At 40.9% G+C, this 25,636-nt stretch overlaps 3 protein-coding genes across 8 annotated transcripts; all 3 read right to left on the minus strand.

Moving 5' to 3' along the window:
• Positions 1-349: 349 nt before the first annotated feature.
• zfyve9b (zinc finger, FYVE domain containing 9b) lies at positions 350-9,624 on the minus strand. 3 transcript variants are annotated; one of them, XM_051376116.1, is made up of 16 exons: positions 9,250-9,624; positions 6,878-7,689; positions 6,671-6,770; positions 6,383-6,582; positions 6,172-6,283; positions 5,055-5,177; positions 4,603-4,758; positions 4,192-4,416; positions 4,026-4,108; positions 3,780-3,884; positions 3,523-3,673; positions 2,622-2,702; positions 2,161-2,323; positions 1,815-1,920; positions 1,550-1,729; positions 350-1,065 (listed from the first exon to the last, which is right to left on the minus strand). In XM_051376116.1, exons 1-16 carry the CDS (start codon positions 9,311-9,313, stop codon positions 904-906), a joined length of 2,823 nt encoding a protein of 940 aa, XP_051232076.1. In that variant the 5' UTR covers positions 9,314-9,624; the 3' UTR covers positions 350-903. The 3 variants fall into 3 exon arrangements, with proteins under 3 accessions (XP_051232076.1, XP_051232074.1, XP_051232075.1); XM_051376114.1 differs by having other exon boundaries at positions 2,161-2,446; XM_051376115.1 differs by lacking the exon at positions 9,250-9,624 and adding an exon at positions 8,946-9,150 and having other exon boundaries at positions 2,161-2,446.
• A 127-nt stretch (positions 9,625-9,751) lies between these two features.
• On the minus strand, positions 9,752-14,007 carry btf3l4 (basic transcription factor 3-like 4). Of its 2 annotated transcripts, XM_051376122.1 has the most exons (6): positions 13,897-14,007; positions 13,395-13,456; positions 11,665-11,778; positions 11,270-11,471; positions 10,348-10,407; positions 9,752-10,116 (listed from the first exon to the last, which is right to left on the minus strand). In XM_051376122.1, exons 2-6 carry the CDS (start codon positions 13,446-13,448, stop codon positions 10,070-10,072), a joined length of 477 nt encoding a protein of 158 aa, XP_051232082.1. In that variant the 5' UTR covers positions 13,449-13,456; positions 13,897-14,007; the 3' UTR covers positions 9,752-10,069. The 2 variants fall into 2 exon arrangements, with proteins under 2 accessions (XP_051232082.1, XP_051232081.1); XM_051376121.1 differs by lacking the exon at positions 13,897-14,007 and having other exon boundaries at positions 13,395-13,475.
• Positions 14,008-14,663: 656 nt separating this feature from the next.
• Positions 14,664-18,769, minus strand: ptgfr (prostaglandin F receptor (FP)). 3 transcript variants are annotated; one of them, XM_051376745.1, is made up of 4 exons: positions 18,578-18,769; positions 17,041-17,848; positions 16,434-16,499; positions 14,664-15,688 (listed from the first exon to the last, which is right to left on the minus strand). In XM_051376745.1, the coding sequence occupies exons 2-4, from the start codon at positions 17,833-17,835 to the stop codon at positions 15,374-15,376; spliced, it is 1,176 nt and encodes a 391-aa protein (XP_051232705.1). In that variant the 5' UTR covers positions 17,836-17,848; positions 18,578-18,769; the 3' UTR covers positions 14,664-15,373. The 3 variants fall into 3 exon arrangements, with proteins under 3 accessions (XP_051232705.1, XP_051232704.1, XP_051232706.1); XM_051376744.1 differs by lacking the exon at positions 18,578-18,769 and having other exon boundaries at positions 17,041-18,057; XM_051376746.1 differs by lacking the exons at positions 16,434-16,499; positions 18,578-18,769 and having other exon boundaries at positions 17,041-18,057.
• Between the last annotated feature and the right edge of the window lie 6,867 nt (positions 18,770-25,636).

The raw sequence follows: 25,636 nt of genomic DNA on the forward strand, positions 1-25,636 counted from the left end.
CATTATATTGAAAGGTGTTTGTATATGGAGTGGGCAAAACATTACAGATGCCTCCTGATATAATACAGTCCAGTTAAACACCACCTCAATAATACTTAAATAAATACCTCTCTGATCGTGTCAATCAAAACTGAATATGATCTTTGTAAAGGCAGAATTATGGCTCAGCTCTTATATTGGATTGCATTAAATTTTAATGGTGTGCCTAATAGAGTTGCTCCTGAGTGTATTTTGTGTGTAAAATTGTATCTGCAAAATAGTACTAGCTGCTTAACAAATGTAGTATTTCCTTCTGGGTTGTAAAGTATAAAGTGTTGGGTGCAGAGGATCCTGGATAAACAGGCAGTAATTCAGTCATTGTTGCAAGTTTAATTCCAAGCTGACATTACATTTCATGAGCAGTCAATTAAAATACATCCAGTATGAAAACATTCTTTAGGCATTCATTCGGTGTGCATCAAATTGCTACAGATCTACTACATACACTACTTCAAGTCATTCTCTTTTTCTCTTTGCTTTAAGGTCATGAGGCTGAATCCAGCTCCCACTTTAAAGGTATTCTCCATATGGACATTGGTAGTGAACATTGTGACATGAATGATATCAAGCTATGAAGTTGCTACTACTGTACAGTGCAGTACCCTGATCTGATGGTCCATCCTAGGTTTCATGCGTACCCAGATTGTCTGCTGCAGGGCAAGGTGAGATCAGAAAACCACTAAGAGTCAGACCACTTCTCTCTACTCGTGAGTGGATGAGATGGATGCAGACCTTGGATGTGGTCTGGTTCGCCCTTTGAATGCTTTTATTGCCCTGAAACCAATGGCAGCACTACTGAGACGTGCCGGAGACAGAGATGTGGTCAGGGTTAAAAAGATGAAATAGTATAGAGTGTGTGCGCTCTTAAGTGATGTTCTCCAGGATGTAAAAGATAAGCTCCATCACGATAGGCTCGTCGCCCCTCTTGCGCCCCCTGCTGTGTATGACGGGGATCAGCACACTATCCAGGGCATTGAGGTACTGAGCTGGGAGGGGCTGCCCATTGCTCCCAGCCACAAATCCCACCTGAAATTACAAAACAAACCACTAATTAGTGTTTCACGCCCTAAAGCTTGTGTTATAAACTTTATAAGCCAATATGTGTTTACAGTGAAAAGATCCCTGACTGGAATAAATAGCCTTCACATAATGTTATGGATAAATGCAGTTTCTTTTCCACTTTAATTAGTTATAAACTTAATTTTAATTAGTTACAGTCCACGGTTCATGCAGATTAACTGCATCTCCACTAATAATTAGTATACTTAAATCAATAATCGATAAATGAGTTTACCATTCAATACATTTTATATGGCAGTATGTCAAAAAGTCACACATCTGTCTTAATTCATACAAATAAGTATGTAGTTTTTATGTCAGCATTCTTGATGCTGCATTCTTATAGAAAACAGAAGCATAAAATCTGATCACAAGGGCTTTTGCAGCCTGATATGTTAATAACAACATGTTGTTGTCACTCAGCTCACTGATACCAAACATCCTTTCTGACCTCTTGAGATTCAAAAGCGACACGCAGCCCCAGTTTGGCCATCCCGTCCTCTTTCAACAGTTTGAGGTGCGGGCACAGTGCCAAGCAAAACGCCCTAGCAATCCGCTCAGTTAGCCTGTTGTGTTCAGCGGAGTCACTCGCTCCTGCTTTTGCATGATCCCCCCTCTGCAGGAAGAAAACCTGCACAAGACACACATGAATGTAAAGGGAGGAGACAGTTTGAGATGGGCCTATGTTGATATTTAAAGTAGATGATCATATGTACTTCTGTCCAGCGGATGATCTTTCCATTTTCTTTGTATTCAGACTTCTGGAACATCTTCGTACTGCTGATGGACTCCATGGATTTTCCATCGATGGGACTTATAACTCTGAGGGATACAAACAAACAAACTGGTAATTTACAACATAGACCAGAAACTAACATGCAGCTGGTATAGTGTTTGGTTGGGGGGAGTTGTGATCATCTTGCAGCTGTCTATCTACTGACGATAGCAAAATAAAATGTTCAAGGACTTATTTTTGAACGTGACTGTTATATTGTTCTCTTTGAGCACAAAAGCTTCATTCTTAGGCTGCCACATGAACTTCAAACATGTGGACACACTCACCCCTTATTCACAGTGCATTTCTCCTCCACCCACTGTACACAAACAAGCTCCTGGCTCTCTGATTGGTCAAGCCGTCCACAGGTGACAGTGTAGTCTTTCATCTCCCGAAGCGACCGGCGGAGCTCCGCCATGGTTTCCACGGTGATCTGCACCATTAGCCCATCTGGAGAGAGGGGACAGCGATACAGGAGAAACACACAGACACCAACGGCCACACACACACACACACACACACACACACACACACACACATGCATCAACATGTACACACGCCTAGACAAACAGTCTGTTAAAATGTACACAGACACACACATACAAAGATCAACACATTCTGAATAAAACAGTATTGAAGCAGGGATGTTGGCATGCACTACTTAAAACCAATGTAAATAATGAACTTCCTGCAAGCGGGAGGGAAAAAGTCAAGGTGAACCTGACTCCCCTCTCAGTGGACATCCTACCTTCTACGATGCTGGACTTGGCAAGGTATCCTGCAGAGGCTTTCAGTGCACTACTGAATATAAAAAAGCAGGATCCAGTAACTGCAATAACAGAAAGAGAGAAACCACCTCTTGTTATAATCCTGTAGTGCCATCTAGTGGTATATAAGGGAAAGTGAACTTATTTGGTCCAGTGGGCCACTTGAGTTAAGTTAGATACTGTTAAACAATGTTTTCTCTGTATTCTTTGTTCTTCTTCCAATACAATCTAAGATTTGATTTCGTATGGCTGCACGGTTACACAATAACATCAAATGGAAACAATTCGATAACATTTATACGTAATTCCTTGTACTACAGAGTAAAATATAAAAGCCTTGTTGGACCTGGAGTATTATCACATGACCTCTGTGTTTGGTGAAATATGGTAGGTCATTTGTTCCTTTACGAATTACGGACTTGGCCAATTTGCATGGCATAAAGATCCTAGACATCCTCTGCAATTAATCCAAGGACGCTAGGATTACCAGTGTTGTGCAAATTGGGAAATTTGGTAAAATTTGGATTTAGAATAACATTTCATGGGTTTGCACAATGTTTGGCTGCACATGTACATTTACTGCTGGTGGATCTTCAGCAACAAATGCACAATCTACTCATTTAAAATGCATAATAATTTTAAGCCTTTTGAATTAGTAGATTGCACCAAATGGTCTGTGTACATGAACATGTTAATAAAAAAATTCTAATGCACTTAATTTAGCTCTTGTACAGATCTGTGCTGGGCTCTTTCTCCCTTGTGCACCATTTTAAACAAGTTTCCTTAAACAACTTTTATTACAAGGCGTGTCCTCCACCACTACTTGGTGAACTAACAACAAGTCCAGACTCTATTTTGATTTCCCTCACTGTTATGGCCCACCTTTGCGTGGCTGATTGTGGATGCTGATGGCTTGGGTCTGGTACTGGCCATCGTCTCCTTGCACGCAGATGAGGTGGGAGTCCGCAGTCTCATTGAAGCACGCCCCAATGGCCAGCACATGCTCATTGGACTTATTCAAAGCCTTCATTAGCTAATCATGTGATACAAGTGGGCAGAGAGGGAAAGATGACGACTGATTAAAAATACATAAACATTAGCATGAACTCTGTGAGGCATTTAAAGGCGTATAGTGTTACCTCATTATACCCAGTGGTCGGTATCTTTATGCAGGTCCTCTGAGCCTCTAGATCCACAGTGAGCCCCGGCACCATTGGTAGGCTGTAACGGTAATTCCTAAAGTCCTGGAACAGGATTGGAGGAACACGTCGACTTAAATTATGGGAAGTTTGGTTAAAGTTACAACATCAAACTTCCTATTAATGATGGGAAATGTGGTTCTATGATCACACCAAAGAGAAGCTGTTACAAAAAGTGATACCCACTACTAGCAATCTCATTATGGTGTGGCCTATTTCCCCAAACAAGGGCTTCCTCAAGCGCACGCTGTACAGAGGGCACGGGTAAACTGCAACAAGAAACAAAGGGGGTAACTTAAGGGACGACCTGTAGTAGTATAGATGCAGCCTTTCATACGAGGGCCTCACTTACATCTGTGTTCAGCCCCCAATCGTAGCATGAGACGCAAGGGAAAGGCTTTGGCCCAGGCCACCTCTGCTCTGTGGACCAGCAGGCCAAAGAGGTAGGGCTGGTTTGGCAGAGGTAGACCTTGAAGGGACTGCAGAGTGGAGCGAATGTACAGGAAGCCTGCATGTTCTTCACTGCCCAGGAAACTACTGCCAAACAAGGACAGCGACAGATGTTTCACAACCTTTCCTACAGAAATACAGAGGAAAAGGATGTGTAATTATAGCAGAAAACACTTGACATGACAAACGCGGTAGTCAGCTTTTCAACACGGGTCCAAAAGTGGGCAAAGTGAAATAATGTCTTGCTTGTAAGCATCAAAATATGTGTCTGTGTGTGTGTGTGTGTGTGTGTGTGTGTGTGTGTGGCTCTGACCTGTAAGCGTGTCCCTATACAACTGGATGAAGTGACTGAAAATGTCTTTGGGGAAGCTTTTCTCCTCAGGCAGGCACTGCAGCAGCACCACCACCTCCACCTGGCCCATGGCGTGCATCCCCTTTGTTGTCACGCACCAGCACTTCCTGTTAACATCTGTCACACAATCAAGGCACAACCTCAGGGGTTAACAAGGAAATTTTTTCTTAACATAAAGCCATTATGAAATCAAAAATATATAAATGATAAATGTCTCCCTAACAGAGCAGATTGATCAGTTGATATTAAAAAATATAAATATTGAATGTGGATGTATGAGCTATACCACAGCATGAATTCATCTGCAGGCTCACAGCAGTCCTATACTTGATCGGCACTGCACAATATATTGCTAATGTGTCGTTTACTATGCATTTGTTCAAGCACAATGAGAAAAAAAAAAAGAATCGTACAGTTCACCAGCTTGACCATAGCAAGTAGGTTGGCATTGAGGACAAACACCAGGGGCTTGGGCCTGCCACTCTCCAACTCCTGAATAAGTAACATCTCAGAGGGCTGCTCCTCCACAGTGTAGTCTGAGGAAAAAGTAACACTGCTGTTAGACTGTAGTATTTTCTACAACTTAGTCATTCACAATGTGTGTTTGAAAATGAACTCAGCTGTGTGCAGATTAATAACCATTGTCTGAGCCTGGCTCTAAATAAGATGCAAGGACAGTTAGCTTTTTGTTGCTATTATTTTGAAACGCCCTTGTTTAACCAGGCAGGACGGGGTTCACATTATTATTTACATTAATAGCACAAGGGAGTAATCATGAATTTTAAGTGGGAAGAATCAAAATATAAATACGGGGCATGCACACCTGAGAGCTGCCCGGCTTTACCACAGACTCGTGACACACCGGGTTAAGCGCCTCGCTCAATGGCACTTTGGTTGTGGTCAGTAAAGGAGGGGTGGATGTATTTGTATCTTACTGATTCTCTTCCAGTCACATTTTGTAGATTGTACAGTTGGTGTGTACAAGGGCAATGAGGGAGTATTTTATTATTATTACTATTTATTAGTACAACAGTTTGGATGATGTTGAATACAAAGGAACCCACCAGTGTCACAGTGGACAGAAGCATATAAATCTGTGGGATTATTTTACACCAGCCTGATGTCGGTAGAGCACCATTTTATCAGGTACCCACACAAAATCGCTGTGGTTAGAGGCTGCAAATGCGACAAACACACCCAGCAGGAATCACTAATTCATCTTTTATTCAGTGACCACAAGCTTCATTTAGGTTTTTCAGCTTTATTCTGTAATGGCTGCTTTCACTTCGATTTGACACTTCAGTTTACTCTTTCTTTTGTCATCACTAAATAATCAACTCCTCAACAAGATCCCTTCTTCTATCTTATCCTATCCGCATATCTTTGCACCGTGCAAGACCAGAGAACAGCAATAGATACAACACATTTGAAGGTGGGGTAAATACCAGCATCTGTGCTACCAAGAATCCACCAAGTAATTTTGCTAAATCCTTTGACACTCAGCTTCAAATTAGATGGAACCTGTCTTACCTCCTTTTACTCCTGTGGAGGTGAGGATAGGTGGCAGCCCATCCAGGGGGATGAGGTTGGCAGAGCTGCTCACTAAAGCTGTGGTGCCCCAGCCGTAAGGACCACAGGCCTCCTGGAGGAAGAGGGTAAGGATTGAGACAACCTTTTTTTTCTTGTTGTACAAACTGTCTCACGCAAAGCAACGTTCTGTGTTATGTTTATGTGATCCTACATTGATATTTGTCCCATGTGGCCGCAAGGCTCTCCTGATCTGTGGTGAACCCACAGGACTTTTACCCGGACCGCCCAGCGCTCGTCTCATCAGCGGTGAGAACGTGGGCCCTCTGACTGGTGTGGTTGGAGCCGACTCTGACTGCTTATTGAGGAATTCATCTGCAAACCACACCCTCCTTTTCCCCCTTGGAGGTGTCCCTGAGGAGAAGATGTAAAAATTGCTTGTGCAAATGTGCATTGCAAAACTGTGAACTTCAACATAAATAAAACAAACATATATACTCACTTTTGATGAGAGTTGAATGACAGGAAACACAAACTCGCCCCTCCTTGCCATCCAGATGTGTGAGTCTGAACTTCAGATTGGAGCAAAGTGCACAAAAAACCTGACCATACACACACATGCACACATCGCATAGGACACACGTTATCAAGTTAGTATATAATTAAAATGTTTTTTAAATGCTGCACGAGATAGAACAATGTTACTCACCTTCCCACAAGCACGGCAGTGGTGCCTCCTCTTAGTGAACGTAAACTTGATCCCACACTTCATGCAGACCTGTGCCTGAGCATCAGGGACCCACACTGGAGCGACCTCCCCGAGGACAGTGCCTCGGTCCTTGGACAGGATGCCAACAGGGCTCAACTCGGACTCATTGTCAGGATCCATAGGGGAGGCTGCACAGTCCCCCATCGCTCCCTCCCCACTGGCTGCCTGGGCATTGCAGCTGTCTGTCTCATCTCCTCCATTAGCTCTAACCATCTTAAACTGGCTCTGGAGCTCCCTGCCATGTGTCTCGCCATGTGAGAGAGTGGAGGGCGCTGCAGTTGCCTCTGAGCTGCAGGACTGCTCTTGCTGCTCCAGTCTGCTCTCCTCCAGCTCCTTCTCCTCGATCACAGAGTCCTCCTTTGACGGTAGAACCTGGGGCTTCCTTTTCTCCTCCTCCACCGCCTTCTCTTCTTCCTCTGGCCACGCAGCCTCAGCAGGGCTCAGCACCAGGGGACTGGAAGACTCCCCGAAACAACTCTCACCCCATGTGGAGATGGCGGTCACAGTGCAGCTGCCCTCCTCCAGCTGGGAGGGTGAAGCCGTTTTGGCCAGCTGTTCAGATGGTTTCTGCTCACATGGCCCAAAGCTGCTCCTGACCGACGCGTCTGAAGAGGTCTTAGACGGAGATTCTGGACGTATTTGGCCGCAGCCCAATCCTGGTTTTGACATGTCCCCATCTTTGAGCACCAGGAGGCAGGGTCTGTTCAGCCAGTGGTGCTTGGTGTCCTGCAGAGACGGATTGTCTCCTTCATCTGTTTCAAGGGGGAGCACACACACACACACACACACACACACACACACACAATGCGTGCATGCTCATTAACCATGACTAATTAGGTGGAAAAGCTGTGTTCACATGTGCTAAGTGGCCATTTAGTGTCATGTCATAATTTATGTCATGACCCCGAGCATACCTCAGAGCCTTCAATCAACACTAAAGGCAGCATTGACACTCAGGTGCCCTTGAGAGATGTGTCAGAGCTGAATACAGAACAGACTAAATGGTTAAAAAAAGGGGGAAGACATTTGTTGTGGACCACATATTGATGTCAAACCAATAGTAGTCGTTTGTGGTACCACCACACAGCTGCTTGTTCCTTAGAGAACAAAAAGTTCAATAGTGGTTCTGTGTTTAATTGGCTCTGAAGGATGAGGATTTAGAGATGCTTTGTTCACATTAAACCCTTTGCTATTCTTTGTATTGGTTCATTTATTGTGTGGCTTTGGTGGCCAACCAAAGACAAATTAACAAATGCGTATGGTAATAAAATGGCACATTTGGGTTTTGATCCAGGTTTTTCCACTGATCACCTGAATGTGCACATCCTGTTAAATACTGCAAGGGACTGTTTCACTGGAAATATAGTCAAATAAGCCATTTGCTTCTGAAATGCCAACATGATATTCTACATAAAGGCAATTACCCTCTCTGATTACAGCCAGTAACTGCTTCAGCATCCTCTTCTCGTGTGTTAGTCATGCAATAACCATTACTGTAAATTACCAGCACGTGATGTAACGCGAGTTATTGTGTCCATAGCTGGCATTGAGCTTTCACTGCGCGGTAACACCCAGTGATTCATGAATAGTTATGACTCAAGACCATAAGAGTAAGATAACTTAAACAAGCACTAGAAATCACACAGTAATGTGCTCTATTATTTTGCTGCACTGTTGGATGTGTGGTTGTTTGGCACAAGATGTAAAAGAATATTAGATGGAAGGGAGCTAATCCATTTTGTATTAAACGAGGCGATATAGAAACTCATTTCTCGGGTTAAACTGCATTGCAGCCCCTTTCACAGACACCATAAAACCGAAGGGGGATCAGGCCGGTTCGCTCCTGCTGCGGGCTGCAGAGTGAAGATCTCCCCGAAAAACGGCGGTGGGACTTCACCGATCCGGTTGACTGGAGCGATCGCTTCCCGGGACAGTGACGCATTCAACACACGTGCAAATGTTTAATCCGCTCGCCAGCAACCGAGGCCGGCGGCAATGCGACACTCACCCCGCATCCCGTTATATCAGATCCAGCAGGACACTTCACTGGGGCTGATATTTACTGAGGCGATGTGTGTGTGTGTGTGTGTGTGTGTGTGTGTGTATGTACGCAGACGGTCTGCACACAGGAATGTGCGCCACTCTCTCTCACACACACACGCACACACATGCGTTTCAGATGATGCGGACTATGCGCGCAGCCAAATGCTGTATCAGCGGTTTTCCTGTGACAAACACATCATCACACACAGGCAATGAATGGGGGGAGTAAAAGCATCCCCACCTCGCTGCAACCAAAACGCAGTCCTTACCCTCAGTTATTGCTCCCAAAAGGCTTTCATTCTCGTCATCCCGCGCAGAGAAGAACTTGAGCATTTTATCCTGTTTACATCTGAGCGCCGAGCAAAAGCGGATTCAAGCAGCACTGCCTTGCTCACAAGCGGAGGATGGGATGATTTCGCCTCTTTCTAACCCCCCCTTCTCTATGATCTCCCTCCTCCCCTGTGTCTCTCTGCAGCTCTTTGAAGAAACTCAAGAGGTGTGCAGAAATGTCCCTCCCCAGTTTTGCCGTCTACACACACAGCCCGCAGGACAGCGTGCAGGCCAACGCAACACAAATATGATGCCAGATATGAAAAGACCTGCCTGCATGCACAACCTGTCAAACTGAAGGAAGCTCTAAAGGTTTCAGCAAGTCAGCGCTGTTGGTTTATTAGATCCATTTCATGCAAAACTGCATAGAGAAATCCTCTGTTTGTATGAGAGGCAATCAGTGTTTACCAAATGTTGTCAATGACCACAGCACCATGTAAAAAATGTTGATCACCTTTATTTTGTTTCATAAACAAAAAGTCTTAAGACTTGCTTTAATGACCACTGTTATCCTGACCATGACTGACAATGTGGTGAAGGGATTTAACTGTTTACCAGAAGGGAGTTTCTTTCTTTTTTTTAAACATGTAAGTGCACAAGCCAGTCTGACTCGGACATCCGTGGGCCATCGTAAAATATAAAAGTCTCTGGTTTGTAGAGATAGTGTCTGATATGTCTGAATGACTAGACTTTAAAAACACTGGAGAAGGTTTTCTCGCTTCATTGCAGTCCAGTCCTTGTGCACACGAGCTTCGTGCGTCAGTTTGCCTCGTTCTTTGACGCTTCATCAAAGTTCTCCACGAGATCTGCACAACAACGACATGTCAGTTATTACATTGGAAGAAAACAGCTTTGTGGATGCAAAAATAACCAGTGGATAAAATAAACTAACCCCTTTATAGAGTGGATCTTTTTTTTTATTAAACTAGATAATAAATTTTATGGATTATTTAGAAAATATAATAAGCATTTAAATAATGATCACATCCTGGGGTAGCATTATGAGAATTGGTGGAAAAACATCTGATGGTCCATACCTGGAACATCATCATCCTCTTCCTCAATGTCCTCTGCTTTTGGAGCCTTGCTGTCAAGAGCTGAAATGAAACATACAAATAAAAAAAACATATTATAGCTTTAGTTTTGGGTATTAAATGATTGTTACAATAAGTTTAAGTGTGGTTATTTTATATATTGTTATTATTGTCAACAAATCCCATGAAAAGAGCAAAACAAAAATGTATTCATCCTAACTAATATTTTCTGCCTGAGCTCCAACGCTGTCCAAAAACTATTAAAAACACTTCAGTGAGCGTCACATTTACACTGGGTAATATGTTTAATTAGAACATGGGTACTGTATTTTGAGTTGATCCAACCAACACCGTCCTGCTGCTGTTAATACTCAATAGAACAAATGTATATTAATCCACCACTGAAAATAGTCCCCAACAAATACACTATTTACACATGTTTGAGTTAAGTTTGCTACAAAACTACAGAGCCCTGTTGTTTTAGCACATTATTGTTATTATTAAAAAATGAAACTATACAACTGTGAAATGTTTTCAAACATTAACATCACGTCTTCACTAGAAAAGAATGGGCTTGTGGCAGAAAGCCACAGAGAGGACGGGGAAGTCAGAAAGTCCTGAGAAACTGACTACCTTGGTTTTGGTATTTTATGGGATTTGTTGACAATAAAACTACATACAATAACAACAGCCTAATATTTTCATTTACAAAGAAAATCATTGTCTTAAAGAATCAAGAAGCATCACTACGCCTCTGTAACATGGCTGATACTGTATGACATAACTTTAAGGGATATATACACAACACCATAACGCTGCATGCAAAAATTATTTCTAAGTAGTAGGTATGGTGTCTAAGACAGAGCTCCCCTTTTACAGTGATTATGAAATGTCAAGGAGGTCTAAGAGGTCCGGGAGCACCCACCTTGCCGAGGGAACTGTTCAGCCAGCTTGCGCAGGCTGCTGAGGCTGTCCGCTCCCAGCTGACTGAGGATTCCGGGGAGCATCTCCGTCAGCTGCTTGGTCTCAGCGTGGCCCGTGATGGCGAAGGTGTTAGCAGACAGAGAGGCCTGAACTTTGGGGTTGTTGAAGTGGATCACAGTCCCGTCATCTTTGATCATGTTCACCTGAGAGGAGAAGACCACTCTGACTTACTTATCCAAAAAGATATCAATGTGAAAAACCTCAAAGCAGACTGGTCTATATAGCTGCGAAAGAATGCATTCATGCTCTAATCAGAACGGATTAACACAATCACATTAATGTAAAGATAAGCTAACATTCAGGGCTCCCTTATGCAGAAGTTCCAAACCAATGTACCTCCTCAATTCCAGCAATATTGTTGACAGCCAACTTTTTTAGTGAACTCTGAAGCTTTTTGTCATCAGCTGTTGCAGTTCTGTGGACCACCTTCTTCTTCCTGCGCGCAGATCCCTAAAATCAAAGTAGACATAAGACTCCTAAAGGACAGCGACGTGAAGCTTTGAATAACAAGAGTGAATTAGGCTACAGGAGCAACATAGCCTTTGGTGTATTACAGTATACAAGGCTCTTGAATCAATACACATATGAATCAAACGTGATCCTGTTCAAAACCTGCTGAGATTCAGTGCTGCAGTCAATAGCCGGACATATTTTTGAGGCCGACACATAAATGTATGAACATAATACAGTAAAAGAGAGTCAATAAAGATCCCTTAAATTTGGGTGCCCCGCCAGTTCACCTGATAGAATGCATAACAAGGCTGAGACCTCACTACAGCGGCCTGGGTCGGAGTCCAGACCCCATTGCTGCATGTTATTCCCCTCTTTCTCCTCCACCTTTGTGACCGAGATATGTACTAAGCGGGACATTTTGCAGTTGAAAAATAAACTTGTCAAGGGCATCCAGTGGACAAACTATGTGATGGTGTCACAGTTTCTAAACTATCTGTATTTCGCAATTTCTTGCTCTCAGCCGACACATGTACCATAGCAACATATCCTTGATGAGCTAAAATAAGCTGATATATCGGCCCGGCAGATTTCTTGGTGGAGCTCTACTGCCGTCTTCAAGGTGAGTGGGCATCTGCTGTTTTTGTCAATAAATATTTTTTGTTAAATGTTTTTATTTTATGTTACACTGTCACTGAATAATGACTCTATCTGTGTCAGGCTCCATAATTTCAAAGAATGAGTATAATATTTGAATAAATGTGACAGTAAGCCATAATCATCTGAAAAGGGGGATATAACTCCCATTCTGAGACACTCTATATTTATTTTGGTGCATTAAGAACGTATTATAATGTGTCAATAACATACTGATTTATACTTTCAATAAGTAAAACATTGTAAATAGAACGTAACAAAAACAAAACGTAACACCAGTCTTTATGGCTAGATGTATGTACGTTTTGGCATAAAATTGTTTATTTGACATAATTAAAACATTAAATCACACACACAAGTGTCATTATTTCCTTCTGGTTTGAGTGTATGATCTCACCTACATTAGTACATTAGAAATCAGTCCTGGTCCAGTATGCAACTTATACCAGTGTGATGTAGAAACTTGAAGCCGCCTGTCCACAGACACTGAGAATGGACTAGTAGGAATAGGAGGAACAACATTTGCATAATCATATATTTTTTATGAGGTAGAAGGAGTAGATGTCTTTTTAACGATTTTAATGTGGAAATTATATATTTATACACACTTTTTTTGGCAGAATAAAACATATCAGACACACATTATGGCTCCGAGCAAACCATTTGTATATGTGTCTTAATGCACGTCTGCACTACATCTCGCACATTGCAAATATCCCTTAATGCTTTATATTGGGAACCTGCACATTTCCTGGACAGATTGTACAGCTCTTCAGTTAAATGACGATCATACTGTACATGCTGTCCTTTAATATTTATATATTGTCTCTTTTATTCTATTTATTGATATTTTTCTCACACTATGTTCATCATTATGCACCAATATACCAAAGCAAATGCTGATTAACGTCACACCTCCCCAATCAAAACAACAGACCACTTCCTGGGTGTCAACTTACCTTTCCTCCTATCCGGACCTGGGCTTGAAGTTTTGCTAATTTTTCTTGATTCATGTTCTCACCTACAACATGGAGAGACATTTTTTGTTTTTAGATATTGTTAAAAATAAATACATGTTACGTTTAAGAAGCTAAACAGCTAGCATGCTGCTGCTTTCCCTGTCGACTGTGAGCTGCAACAACAACACGAAGAACACAGGAACAGAGAAAAACTGCTTTTATCTACGAGGAGAGGAGACCAAGCTGATACAATAATAACTCTAACTTGTCAGCAGACTGTCTGTCTGTCTGTGTTTGTGTGTCTGTCTGTGTTTGTGTGTGTGTGTGTGTGTGTCTGGTTAGCAGCTGCAGAGATGAAAACACAACACAGGCCCCAAACACACAGCTGTGTCACTGCTCCGCTCCGACCGCACACACCAACGACCGCACGCTCCTCAAACACCGCACATTACACACACATTACACACACATTACACACACATCTAAACTTATCTTCCCAAACCTGCTCAAATGTCCACAGAGACATGCGGTACTGAAAGATGGAGGTTATGAGGAAGAGGTTACGTCACACACCATACGGTTTTTTCTTCTTCTTCGTTTCCGAACAGCTGGAGGGATTTGGGCGTCGTGCTGCCCCCTACAGGACACTTTGTGAAGTACACTAACCCCCCCCCCCAGTAAGAGGAGATGATGCACACAAAAGCTGCTCTTTTTGAAACACGAAGCCCCTGTAGACTTTAAAACTAATGGTTTGCTTTTGTATACAGAATAAAGATATTATGGGGAAATAAACTAACCAAACCATTCCTCCTGCATCATTATATTCCTCTATAAACAAAGCACTAGTTGCATAGGGAGCCAGAAGCCTTGAAGGGTGGCTCTCACAGATGTGTGAGCAGTGCGCCACCTAAAAGTTAAATGCAATTTAAAAGCAGCAAGAGCTGCGATTAGCAAGAGTTGTGCCAACACATAACCAAATCCAAATTTAATTAATCAACACATAAAATCATTTAAAAGTGAAATGAATTAACAATAATGAATATAATTGATTGGAATTGAATCATTATAATTGATTATAACTGAAAACTGAATATATCTATAATTATACTGGTGCCACGCTTAAGACTCCATAGAGAAAGAGACAGACAGACAGACAGACAACCTCCACCTAGAATAACTGCCCTCTAATACACATCTCCCTGACTGTCACCCATTATAACATTTTTAAGACAATTCAATTTGTAACATTTTGATTTGTGTTTTCCATTTTCACCTTTATTACACAAAGGTGTAATACAGTTCAGCCCAAAGAAATTGAAAAGATTACACAAGAGAGAGATGCTACAAAAGCACTACAAAAACATCACATTTACAATTACCTACAAGCAGATCGCTGACTGACTGACAGGTCCACTTCTGTCTGGTTTCATTCTGTTCTGCTCAACCTATATAAACTGCATTAACCATCCAAAATGTTGAGATCTCACATGTAGCCTGCATCAGCTGATTGATTTGATCATAATAAAGAATCCCTATCACCTTACCATTCACATGTGAGGTCAAAAACACAGTATAGAACTTGTTTTAGGGCTACTGCCAGTAACAGAAATAACACAATAAGCGCAGGCTGGAGCTGCCATCGGGAAATTTCAGCAGCATTAAACACAAAGAAGGAAACTTTTCCAAAAAAGCGCAATAAAGGAATGACGGAACCAACCAAACTGTGGCTGGATATTTCCTGAGCACTGTGAACATTTCAGATATGTTTTGCTCAGAGCAGCTGATGCATTAAACAGAGCTGAAAAGGTTAATCCCACATTATACAATAGACCACAATACTTCCAGTTCATGGTGATCATTTTACAACTCCAAAGAGAACATGAAAACCAGCTTTTATAATGTTTGTGATGAGCACAATACATTTGATAGTCTTCGTTTTTCTCACAGGTGTTCTCAGATCGTAACACTGTGACCAGGGTTCAGGTGATGGATTTGATCGTAGTGTCTGACAGAGGAAATCTACCGAGGCAGCGGCAGTCAGACGGGCCAGCACCTGAGTTGCTGGTCTCCATGGAGCTGCGGAGCATACTGCGCTGCCAGCGGTGTAGGTAATGAGACTTTGGGCCCCAGCAGCTATGGAACAACATGAAGATTTTCCTCAGGACAGCCTTCCGCAGCAGGATGTAGACCCAGGGGTCCAGGATCTGGTTCCATGTGGCCATACGTACCACCATCAGGAGACTGAAAGACGTAGGCTCATGTTTGGCTCTGGTGCTCAGCATGATGAGATGGATCTGGTGGTCATAAAATAATGGAAAGGAACAATAATTAACTTAAATTAAGATTGGGTTTGAGGCAGTATGTGATTGCAGTTTGTATGCAAATCCTTCAATAATTTATGAACTGTATATTCAATATAACTCATGTCTTTATTTAAGAAATGTTTAATATTTTCATTGACTGATTAAAAGCATTCCTCTGCATTGCACACAATGTTTTGGGAAGATATGCAAATGTTTTACTGGAGTAATAATTTATATTCAACGTTGACACAAATGAGTCTGTAAAGCAGTAATTAGGTTTTCCAACTTTGAAGACTGATGTTGTCTATCACTAGGCGTCTTCTCATCATCACTTATTATTCTCCACAAATATATAATGATTCAATACACAAACATTTGCATGATGATTGTGAAATCATAAACAAATAGTTACTGACCACAACTACAATTAATTACAGCAATGATAAAAATAGCTAGTGTTTGCTTGTATTAAAATTCCACTTCAATCTTACTCAATCGTGTTCTTCCAGCAAACTCACCAAGGTTTGTTGTCATTGGTAACTGTACTAAAAGCAGCTGTTTATTCAGATTACTTGAAAAACAGTAACTTAACTAAGTTTCTGAAGCCCCTTTATATGTGCTGTGCCATGTTTAGTGCAAATTGGTCAGCAAACAAAATAACCGAAAGAACATTTCAGCACACTTTCTGAAGTCATACTGCGAGTACCATAAAAAGAGATAAATAGAAGTGTTTTACCCTAGAACTGTAGTGGATGAGGAGGGTGGAGTGTATCAAGCTGATGGTGTAGATCACAGTGTACTTCTGAAAGCAATGTTTTATAGAGAGCACATTTGTAGAGCGGGGAGTGGGAGCTTAAAATGCACGTCTTGTTCAACCAGGAAGTGGAGATTTTGAAAGACAGGAGTTAGTGTGTGTGTAGGTGTGCTCTGGACATACTGCAGTTTTTTTTTGGACTTTAGAGGAAAGGTCATACAGTATAACTATTTGAGATTGGTGTCATAAATGAATCGATGAAATCTTCAGCAGCTAAGAATGAGTGGGATGCACTGATTGAAAATGAAAAGCAGCAGTGCGAAAAACAATCATCACATATCATGGATAATAAAACCTGCCATGTTTTTGTCTCATTTCCAAACCCATTTACTGTCACTTTGTGCTCAGCAATGCTCAAAATCCATGACAGACACACTGGCAAATTGGAGATGTGGTTTAAAGATCACAAAAATGATGGCATGATGGAATATAAATGTAAAGATAATGGATAATTACTAACAAATTGAGATCAGTTAATATATAAGCCTGGATTAGAGAATGTAATAGGTAAATGTAGGTAAATTCTTACCAATAATGGACCCCAGCACACACAGGATACCAACATGATAGCCAGCAGCTGGCAGATCATCTCTATGTGGTAGGATGTGCCTCTACAGTGATGCTTGCGTCGCAGTCTGGCCTGTAGCAGAGCACAGCTTGTCAGCGTATTACACACAATGGAGAGCAGTAGGGCCAGCAGCCCTAGCATAGAGAAAAGCAGAGGCAACAGCACATCCAGCCAGTCTTTGGGTTCCTCCATATGGAAGAAGCACCAGCTCCTGGATCTCTGAACTTTGTAGGGTCTCCACAGAAGCACCGGCAGCACAGCCACCAGGGCAGCGAGCAGCCATGTGAGTCCCAGCAGCCTTTTCATGTGGTGGGAAGCTAATGCTGTGGAGTGGAAGATAGGCCTGGTGACTCCAATGCAGCGCTCCACCGCCATGGCACTCCCCAGCAACAAGGGGCTCAGGCCAAAGAACACCATGCACGCCCCGAAGACGCTGCACACGATGCGGTGAGGGTCAAACGTCTCCCATTTCTTGTGGGAGCTGTAGACAAAAAGCACCAGGGAGCCGTTGATGAGGTGACCCAACAGGTCTGTGATCACCAGGCTGCTGGCAAATAGCAGGAAGGACGCCTTGGACTTGATCCGGATGCGGTTGTAGGATTTGATGAGGATGAAGAGGGCAAGGCTGTTGGAGAAGATGCCCACGCTCATGGAGATGGCGGAGGCGGTGACAGACAGTTCTTTTTGGCTGCAGGTGTTGTTGCTTGGTCTGATCTCTGACCTGCAACCTGTCTCTAAGCTCCCATTGCCTGACATGGTGAAATGAAATCTGCAGGAGAGAAGAGATGGAAGATGGGATGCATGATTCATTTGTACCAACATATTTGGAATACAATTTCTTTATGAATGTAGTCTGGTGCAGTGGTAGAAGAAGTATTCAGATCCTTTAAGTAAAAATACTAATACCACTTTGGGAAAATAATTAAGAAAAAGTATGTAAGCTAAAGTATCATAAAGTGAAAGTACTTACTGCGCAGAGAAATGGTCCCTGTCAGTGTTTATTATTATATATGATGTTTTGGATTATACTTTCGCATTGAATGTTGAGTTTTATAGCTTTAGATGTTTAAGGTTTAGCTCAATTCAATTCGATTGTAATCTGAAAAGTAACTGTAAAACAAATGTAGTGGAATACAAATTACAACTTTTTTTGCCTCTGAGATGTAATAAAGCAAAAGTATAAAGCTGCATAAAATGCAGTACATAGACTTTGTAGTTAAGCACAGTACTTGAGTTACTCGCTCTTGTGCTTCAACCTGAACCTGTTTCACTGATGTAGAGCAGACGCTCAGATTTATAATCAAATTTAGCGAAGTAGGGGTAAATATACCAGCAATTTCCAGGAATTATTTTTGAACAATAAAAAATAAGCACAATTAAGTTTTCTTTCATCAAATAAAAATGCCAATAGCATAATATGTAAAATGTCCCATATTCACATAAGCCAGTAGCGTTTATTAAAGGACCCGACTGGTTAAAATCTGGCACAGCTCCTTACCTCAGGTTTGGTCTTCACTCACACAGTTCGCCATAAGTCAACAACCTCTTCACTCTCTTTTAAGTCTTTTACGATAGGCAATAAAACAAATCGACAAATTGTCTGTCCGGCAGTAAATGCCATTAAAGGTCCCGAAACTGCTCTCCTCAATATTCCTGTCGAGGCAGCGACGTGTGCAACTTGTTCCGTCTGCGCTCCGCCAGTGCCAAGTGGGCGAAGCCAGTGAAGGCGGACGAGCTCCAGTCTGCGAAGTATCAGCTCCAAACTCAAACCCACCTTAGAGACTGTGCACATTGGTCGCATTTGTCGCATTCTTCAAAAATCAGTCTGTTCTTTTGTTTTAGTGAGGACACTGGCTAGACATTAAAACGGAAATAACTGCGCACTGATAAACTGTTGCCAAAATACGCATGCCTATTTTAAACTGTGTGTTTGTGGATCATGTGAAATTAATCCAAAAGTCACTATTTTCTTGAGGGCTACATATTTCTGTATCCTTGCAAGAAAAAAACCAACCTTTATTTTATTTTGTCTGCTTGTAGTTGGATCATCCTGATGCTTTTGTCTGCATCACAGAAACAACTTCCCATGGTGTCCTGGAGGCTGTGTCTGTGACACCATAAAATCACCTGCTGGTGACTGAAGTCATCTTGTTTGTACTGTGTTGTATAAACCTAACAAAAGATAGATATTTTTTCCCCCAAAAAAATATACACCAAATTTCACAATAAAACATATAAAACAATAATTATATGCCAAGTGTTATTATTAAACTGTCTTTGTATTGTTATTCATTTATTTTTAATTTGTCAGGATGGATTTACAGCCATGTCTGTCTTCAAATAGAAGGGATCATTTGGCCACTGATGCCCAAACAAACGTCATTTGAACTATAAAGAGTATAATAATTGATTTTAAACTATTAAGACTTTTTGACCCCAGTGAAATCAGCAGTCTACTTTTCCAGGGGATGATGACACGGACTCAACATTGCTGACAGACCAGAAATTAAGTATAGTAAAAGTCTCATGAAAGGAAAGAAAAGTGCTCCAAAAAGGAGAAAGGGTCAGGGGCCAAACAAAAAAACCTTGAAATTAAGCACAGAGTTCCTTACAGAGTCTGACCCAGCAGAGAGCAAATTATTGACTTTTGTGTGAGGTGGCAATTAAAGACTGATTAGAAAGGAGTACAAGTAATTCTGAAGCAGATACAAATATATTTTACATGAAATTAAAAAAAGCAATTCAGAAATTTCTGCCAATAATTAGTCATTACCCAGCAGAGGACATACTTGTTTGTTCCCACAGGAAACTTCTCAGTAAATGGTTGAGTTCAGCTGTCAAAATAAACCTTTTTTAACAGTTTTTCAAATAATAATAAAAGAGTACTTCACTGATTTAGCACTGCATTCCTATAACACTGTTGGGCTCATGAGGGGCAGTTTATGAGCAAGGATCAAAACTAACACAGCAGAACCAGAGATATTGAAGATTTGGGTATGTTATGGTAGTAGCAGCTAATGTAGCCGTGAGCAGCTAACCTCATGAGGAGCGGGCTACAGAGGTCTGGTAAGTTCTCCACAGCCAGTTTTTCATTTTCTAACTTTAGTCATGGTACATCACTTGAGGTAATTTATAAGATAATATATTCAATCAGCTCTCTCTGAGACACAAAAGACTTTACGCAACTTTTATACGCTGTACTTCCCGAACCTGTAAACAGACAAATAAACCATAAAAAAACCTATTGGATCAATTGAAACAGCAGTGCTACAAAGCTAAAAACATGATTGTTTTGTTGACATTCTGGAGATATATGGTTTCTACAGAACAGTGACAATTATGCAAATTCTCCAAATATGTGTGTTATTGGAAGCCTAGATGTCTGTTCTTCCCTCAAACCATTCAAACAATTGACACTTCCAGAAAGCTCAACATTTATATCCATCATCTCTAAACAATACTATCAATGTATTATATACTATATAAACTATTATATATACTACTAATAATAATAATAATAAGAATATTGTATTATTAGTAATAATAATTACTACTACTACTACTACTACTAATAATAATAATAATAATAATGTATCATTAGTAATAATAACTACTACAACTACTACTAATAATAATAATAACAACAACAGTAATAATAATAATAATAATAAAAAGTAGAAAAAGAAGAAATTTGTGTGCCTGAATGCTTGGTGCATATCCGAAAAGAGAGAAGATACAGCTACTGTTTGGGAATGTATTTTGAAAAACTAAGTATAGCCTATATGTAGAGTCCTGTTAAGATAGTTATTATATTTTTATAATTATTATATTATTACATTGTTACAGCCTCATCCTCATTTTCCAGTTAAGATACATCTACTTTCTACTTTTATTTAGAAAAATTAGGTACGTCCCTTGCCTCCTGTTAACAAGCCATTGGGTTCTTTATTTCGAAAAACAAGGGTCATCCTGCGCTTCCTGTTAAAATACACTTACTCTATCTCTCTCTAGAGTCTCTCTATCTTGAATATTAGAAGATTTGAATGTAGTTTGAAGTCACACTCTTTTAATTATGTCATCTTAATCAGCTGTGTGCTCCTAACTCCAAAGAAGGGTTGCCATGGCAATGGTACCTGCAGTGTGTCTCCTGGTACAGAGGCTTCATTTAATAGAGATTTTTGCTGAGGCACACCTGTCATGATTATGCTTCTAGAGCCCACACCGTAACTTCTATCACCACAATGGAGATATTTTCAGCAAGACGAGAGCCTGCTGACCACATCTGGTGAGATTTGTGTTTGTAAAGTAAAAAATGTGACCACACTAGCTGTTGGAAGAAGAAGAAGTGGCTGCTTCTGCTTCACTCCTGAAATTTCCTCTCCCACTTAATATGGAAGTTAATGCAGCTGTGGGTTGGGGGCTCCTGCTGCTTGGAAGCTCATAAAGACGAAGGTGTAAGTCAGTTTTCCTCCACAGTTACATGTCTGTGACTGGCACAAACATTTTGTTGTATTTTGTGTGTATGTGCTAGCAACACTGCGGGACTAGACAACAACATAAAACAAGATAAAACATTCAGAAGAAGAAAAAGATGAAATAAGTATGGAGAAGAATAAACAGTGTGCTAATATGCATTGCACATTCAGGCACGCTGAATTATAATCTACAGTGGGAATGTGTTTTGTATTTTTATAATGGCTGCACACATTGCTAACTCCATAGCTCTCCCTAAATTGTTTTTGGTGAGTTTTCATTTGTGCTACAAACTTTAATTCTGGAGATTCTCTCTTCTGACAAAACATAACCATCTGTTTGCAGTAGTTGTTTACACACACTTAAGAACTTGGTTATAGCACTTCGCTGGCTATGGAGAGAACTTGCCATAGACAGTCTGTCTGAGAGATATTTTGTCTGAGAAAGGAGGAAGTTTGAGCTTTTAAATGATGATTGTGTCATTACTTCAGTGAGGAAACCAAGTCGCATTCATATCCCACGTCTCCATGCTCACAGGAACAAATGTTAAAAACAGGGAACAAATAAGTTGTTGGAAGAGGAAAGCAACAGATAGAATAAACAATTTATTTCCTTAAGTTCCCAAGAGAATGCAAACCCACTATGCTTATCACGGCCACAAACTATGGGGTCAGCATATTGATTAATATTGTCTCCTGACGTCAACCTCGTGACTGGAAATGTTTAACAAAACAGTTCCTGAATATCAGCCAAAGAGCCAGGCAAGTGAGTCAGGCAACCTCTGGGTCACACATCAGCGAGAAACAAATATCACTTCATCCAGAACGGTGCTTGTAAACCAAATTTATCAACAGCTAAAAATATATTCAAAAGTGATCATTAGGAAACCAATCTGAACTGATGCTGGGCTTAATCCATGAAATGAGATTTCTAAACTTATTTTGTTCACAGAAATCATATCATTCTGTTGCTGTCAAAGTCATTCTTCTGTCTTTTCTATTTCAAACTCAGTGCTTTTGATGTGTTTCCAACCATAATTGAGCCAGGGTATTCATACATAGACTGCATAGTATTTCAAACTTTGACACTGAGTGGTATTTAATGAAAGTGAAATTGAAGTTTAGCTTGGAGTACTTTTCTCGACATCCAAATTATTGCATCACCCTGAAGTACTGTAATGCTTCATCTTGCCTGAAGTTCTGACTTTCCGTGCTCCAAAGCTTAATTTCCTCTATAATTCCTTCTTCAACAGAAGTTGTTTCAAATGTCCTCATCACTCTCCATTTCTCTCAGCAAGATACAGCTGAGTGGTAAGAAGAGTAAGGAGAGTCAGGATGAGGGTCGATCTACCGTCAGACTGCTGCTAAGAATATGTGAGAAGAAGTGGAAATGTGCATATCCAGATTTCTGTATTTCCTAAATTGTGTCCACTGGTACAAAGAAATAATGCAGAGTTTCATTGGAAATCTGTAAAAAATTGATGTTGCTCACCTTTGTTCATAAACTTACCAACCAATCTCTTTCTCCTCTGTCATGTTACTAAATATTTCTGTAGTACGATTCTGAGAGTTCTCTGCTTAGTGAAGCAGTAATAATGCTGGGGTTCAGCCTTTACATGTTGTGTAATCATAATCCCATAATCCTTGAAAACAGCATATTATACCTCAACAAGTACAAATTGGCATAGATAAGAATCCTCCATTTCTGAGCATGTGGTCAAATAAAACTGCCTTCCCTTCTCTAAATGATATCCCATTACTTTGAATGATCCCTCCCTGAGTTATTTCTTTATTACTGCATTATTTCTTCAACAGAACGTCAAAACAAAGAAAGAGGTGAACATTTCAAGAAACAATTCAAAGTCCTTTATTTGTCCCTCAGGGGGCCATTCAAGGGAAATGGGTTTGCCATCATAAAAAACCCACTAAATATTCACTGAAATGCATAAAAACAAACAAAAACACTAGAAAATTATAGAAGTTAAAAGACGCAGGTGTTAGGGGCTGTGGCCGATCAAACTGGCCAACAGTGTCCAACAGTACAAATTCTCATTATGTCAAAAAGTGCGAAATGCATTAATCCAATTATACACCAACTGAACTAACACTAGATCTGCAATAAAACCAAAAAGTCAGTACCTGCCCATATACTGCAAAGTTTACACATGCAATGGAGACGCTGCACAATTACGTCTGTATTTTCAACACAATTATTTTCTCTGCCTTTCTACACTTGTTGGAATATGTGTTTGAGTGATTTCATTGTTTATGGCTACTGAATACAAGAAATAGAGTATAAACTGTATAAATTCTACAGAATCCCCTGACAGGAGACAATCCAGCAGCTTCACTAGATGTAAAGTCCCTGCTGTGTCTGTTCTCATTGTCAAAACAGAATATCCTGTCCTCTCACCGTGTTAATAAAACCTTCTCCTAAGCTTTCTCGTGTGGCCAAATGGTCACTAATTATCCGACAAGGTGATAAAATCTTCTCCCAGGTGACATTACACCTTGTAAGTGTGGTGTCACACAGTATCTGCTGTAATGACTGGCAGTGGAGCACTTGGTTACAAGGCAAGGCAAGCACAGGCATGGGAGTGCAATCACATTCTTTTGTTGGCTACATCAAATGAGGCTGCTGTAATAGACTGACTGCCTCAGTGGGGTTCAGATGGAGCCGGGAGTAGATAGCGAGATGGGAAAATAACCCATAATGCAGGCCTTCTGCCAGCAGCGCTGTCGCTTCCTCCTCCATGTCTCCATCTAATGACAAAAACTCTCCTGTGCCAAGATTCACAGGTAACAAAAGAACTCTCTCTCTCTGCTCTCACTCATCTTGTCCGTCCCATCATTTCTTTTCTCTGTCTGTCACCCTGACCAAATGATTTCCCTCATTTTGGAAATTTGTTAATGGAGCAGAGTTGGTGCCCCGGGAGGGAGTTACAAAATGTGTCAAAGCTGATCAAGCAAAGACGGGACAATGAATGAGAGTGGTCAGTGAAGAGAAAAAAGAATGCTTCAGCAGTTTGAACACAGGTTGAAAAAACACTACCATCAACACAAATGCTCACCCGTGCTAAAATCTCACTTTTCCCTTGTGTTCAGACACAACACAATTACTTCCTAGAAGGTCACGACATTTGGTAGCAACTACATTATTATCAATAACAACTGAGAATAAGAGAACAGCGGTTCCTGGCCTCCCAGATGACAGACTCACATATAATCAAAACAAACATCATTGAAACTAGAGAGCAAGGTTTTGTAATTGTGTGTAATCAATTTACAGTCCCCACAGAGATTGTTAGACTGAACCTAAGAACTTTTTGAAGGCATTAACCTCGGATAAAGGCTGCAGCTGGGCAGCAAAGCCGAGATTTGTGGTGACATCAATTATATTGTGATTGAGGCAGGTATGGATTTGTGGTGCAACTATCTATAAGAGGTTCAACGAAGGGATCAGTGTAGATCTCACAACCGATGTTACTGTACTGTTTTATATCTCCTGTGAGTAATCTTGGCTTGTTCATTCTGCTCTACTAAAAGCTAAGCTGCTGGCTTCTCAACTGTTAAACTGGCAACATCAAGCCAAGATGATCCCATCAGTTATCCTTTTATTTATTATCCTACACCAGTAGTCATATTACAGAAGGACAAGACATCTGCGTTAACAAGACAGCAATGCCAGCAGCTCTGTGTCGCTGTAGTTTGAGCTAAATGCTAACACCAGCATGCTAACATGCCCACAATGTCAATGCTTACATGCTCATGTTTAACGGGTGTAATGTTTACCACGTTAACTGTCTTAGTTTGCATGCTAACATGAACTAATTAGCAGACCTAGCTGAGGCTGATGGGAATGTCATTAGTGTTGTTTTGTATTAGATTTTTATTTGGTTTCACTTCATTTTCCAACAGCTCATAACAAAGGCAGACTTTAACCCAAAAGTACAACATGTGGGAGCTTTTGGTTCAAATTTGACAAAGAAAGTTGTACTTGTATTTTTCTGACAATTTTGGCCCGCAAAAGTTAATATGCTTGTAATTTAGCTTTGTGTACCTTTAATAGGGCTTGCAGTGGGTCT

The sequence above is a fragment of the Dicentrarchus labrax genome, unplaced genomic scaffold (assembly GCF_905237075.1).
Source record: "Dicentrarchus labrax unplaced genomic scaffold, dlabrax2021, whole genome shotgun sequence".
NCBI lineage: Eukaryota > Metazoa > Chordata > Actinopteri > Moronidae > Dicentrarchus > Dicentrarchus labrax.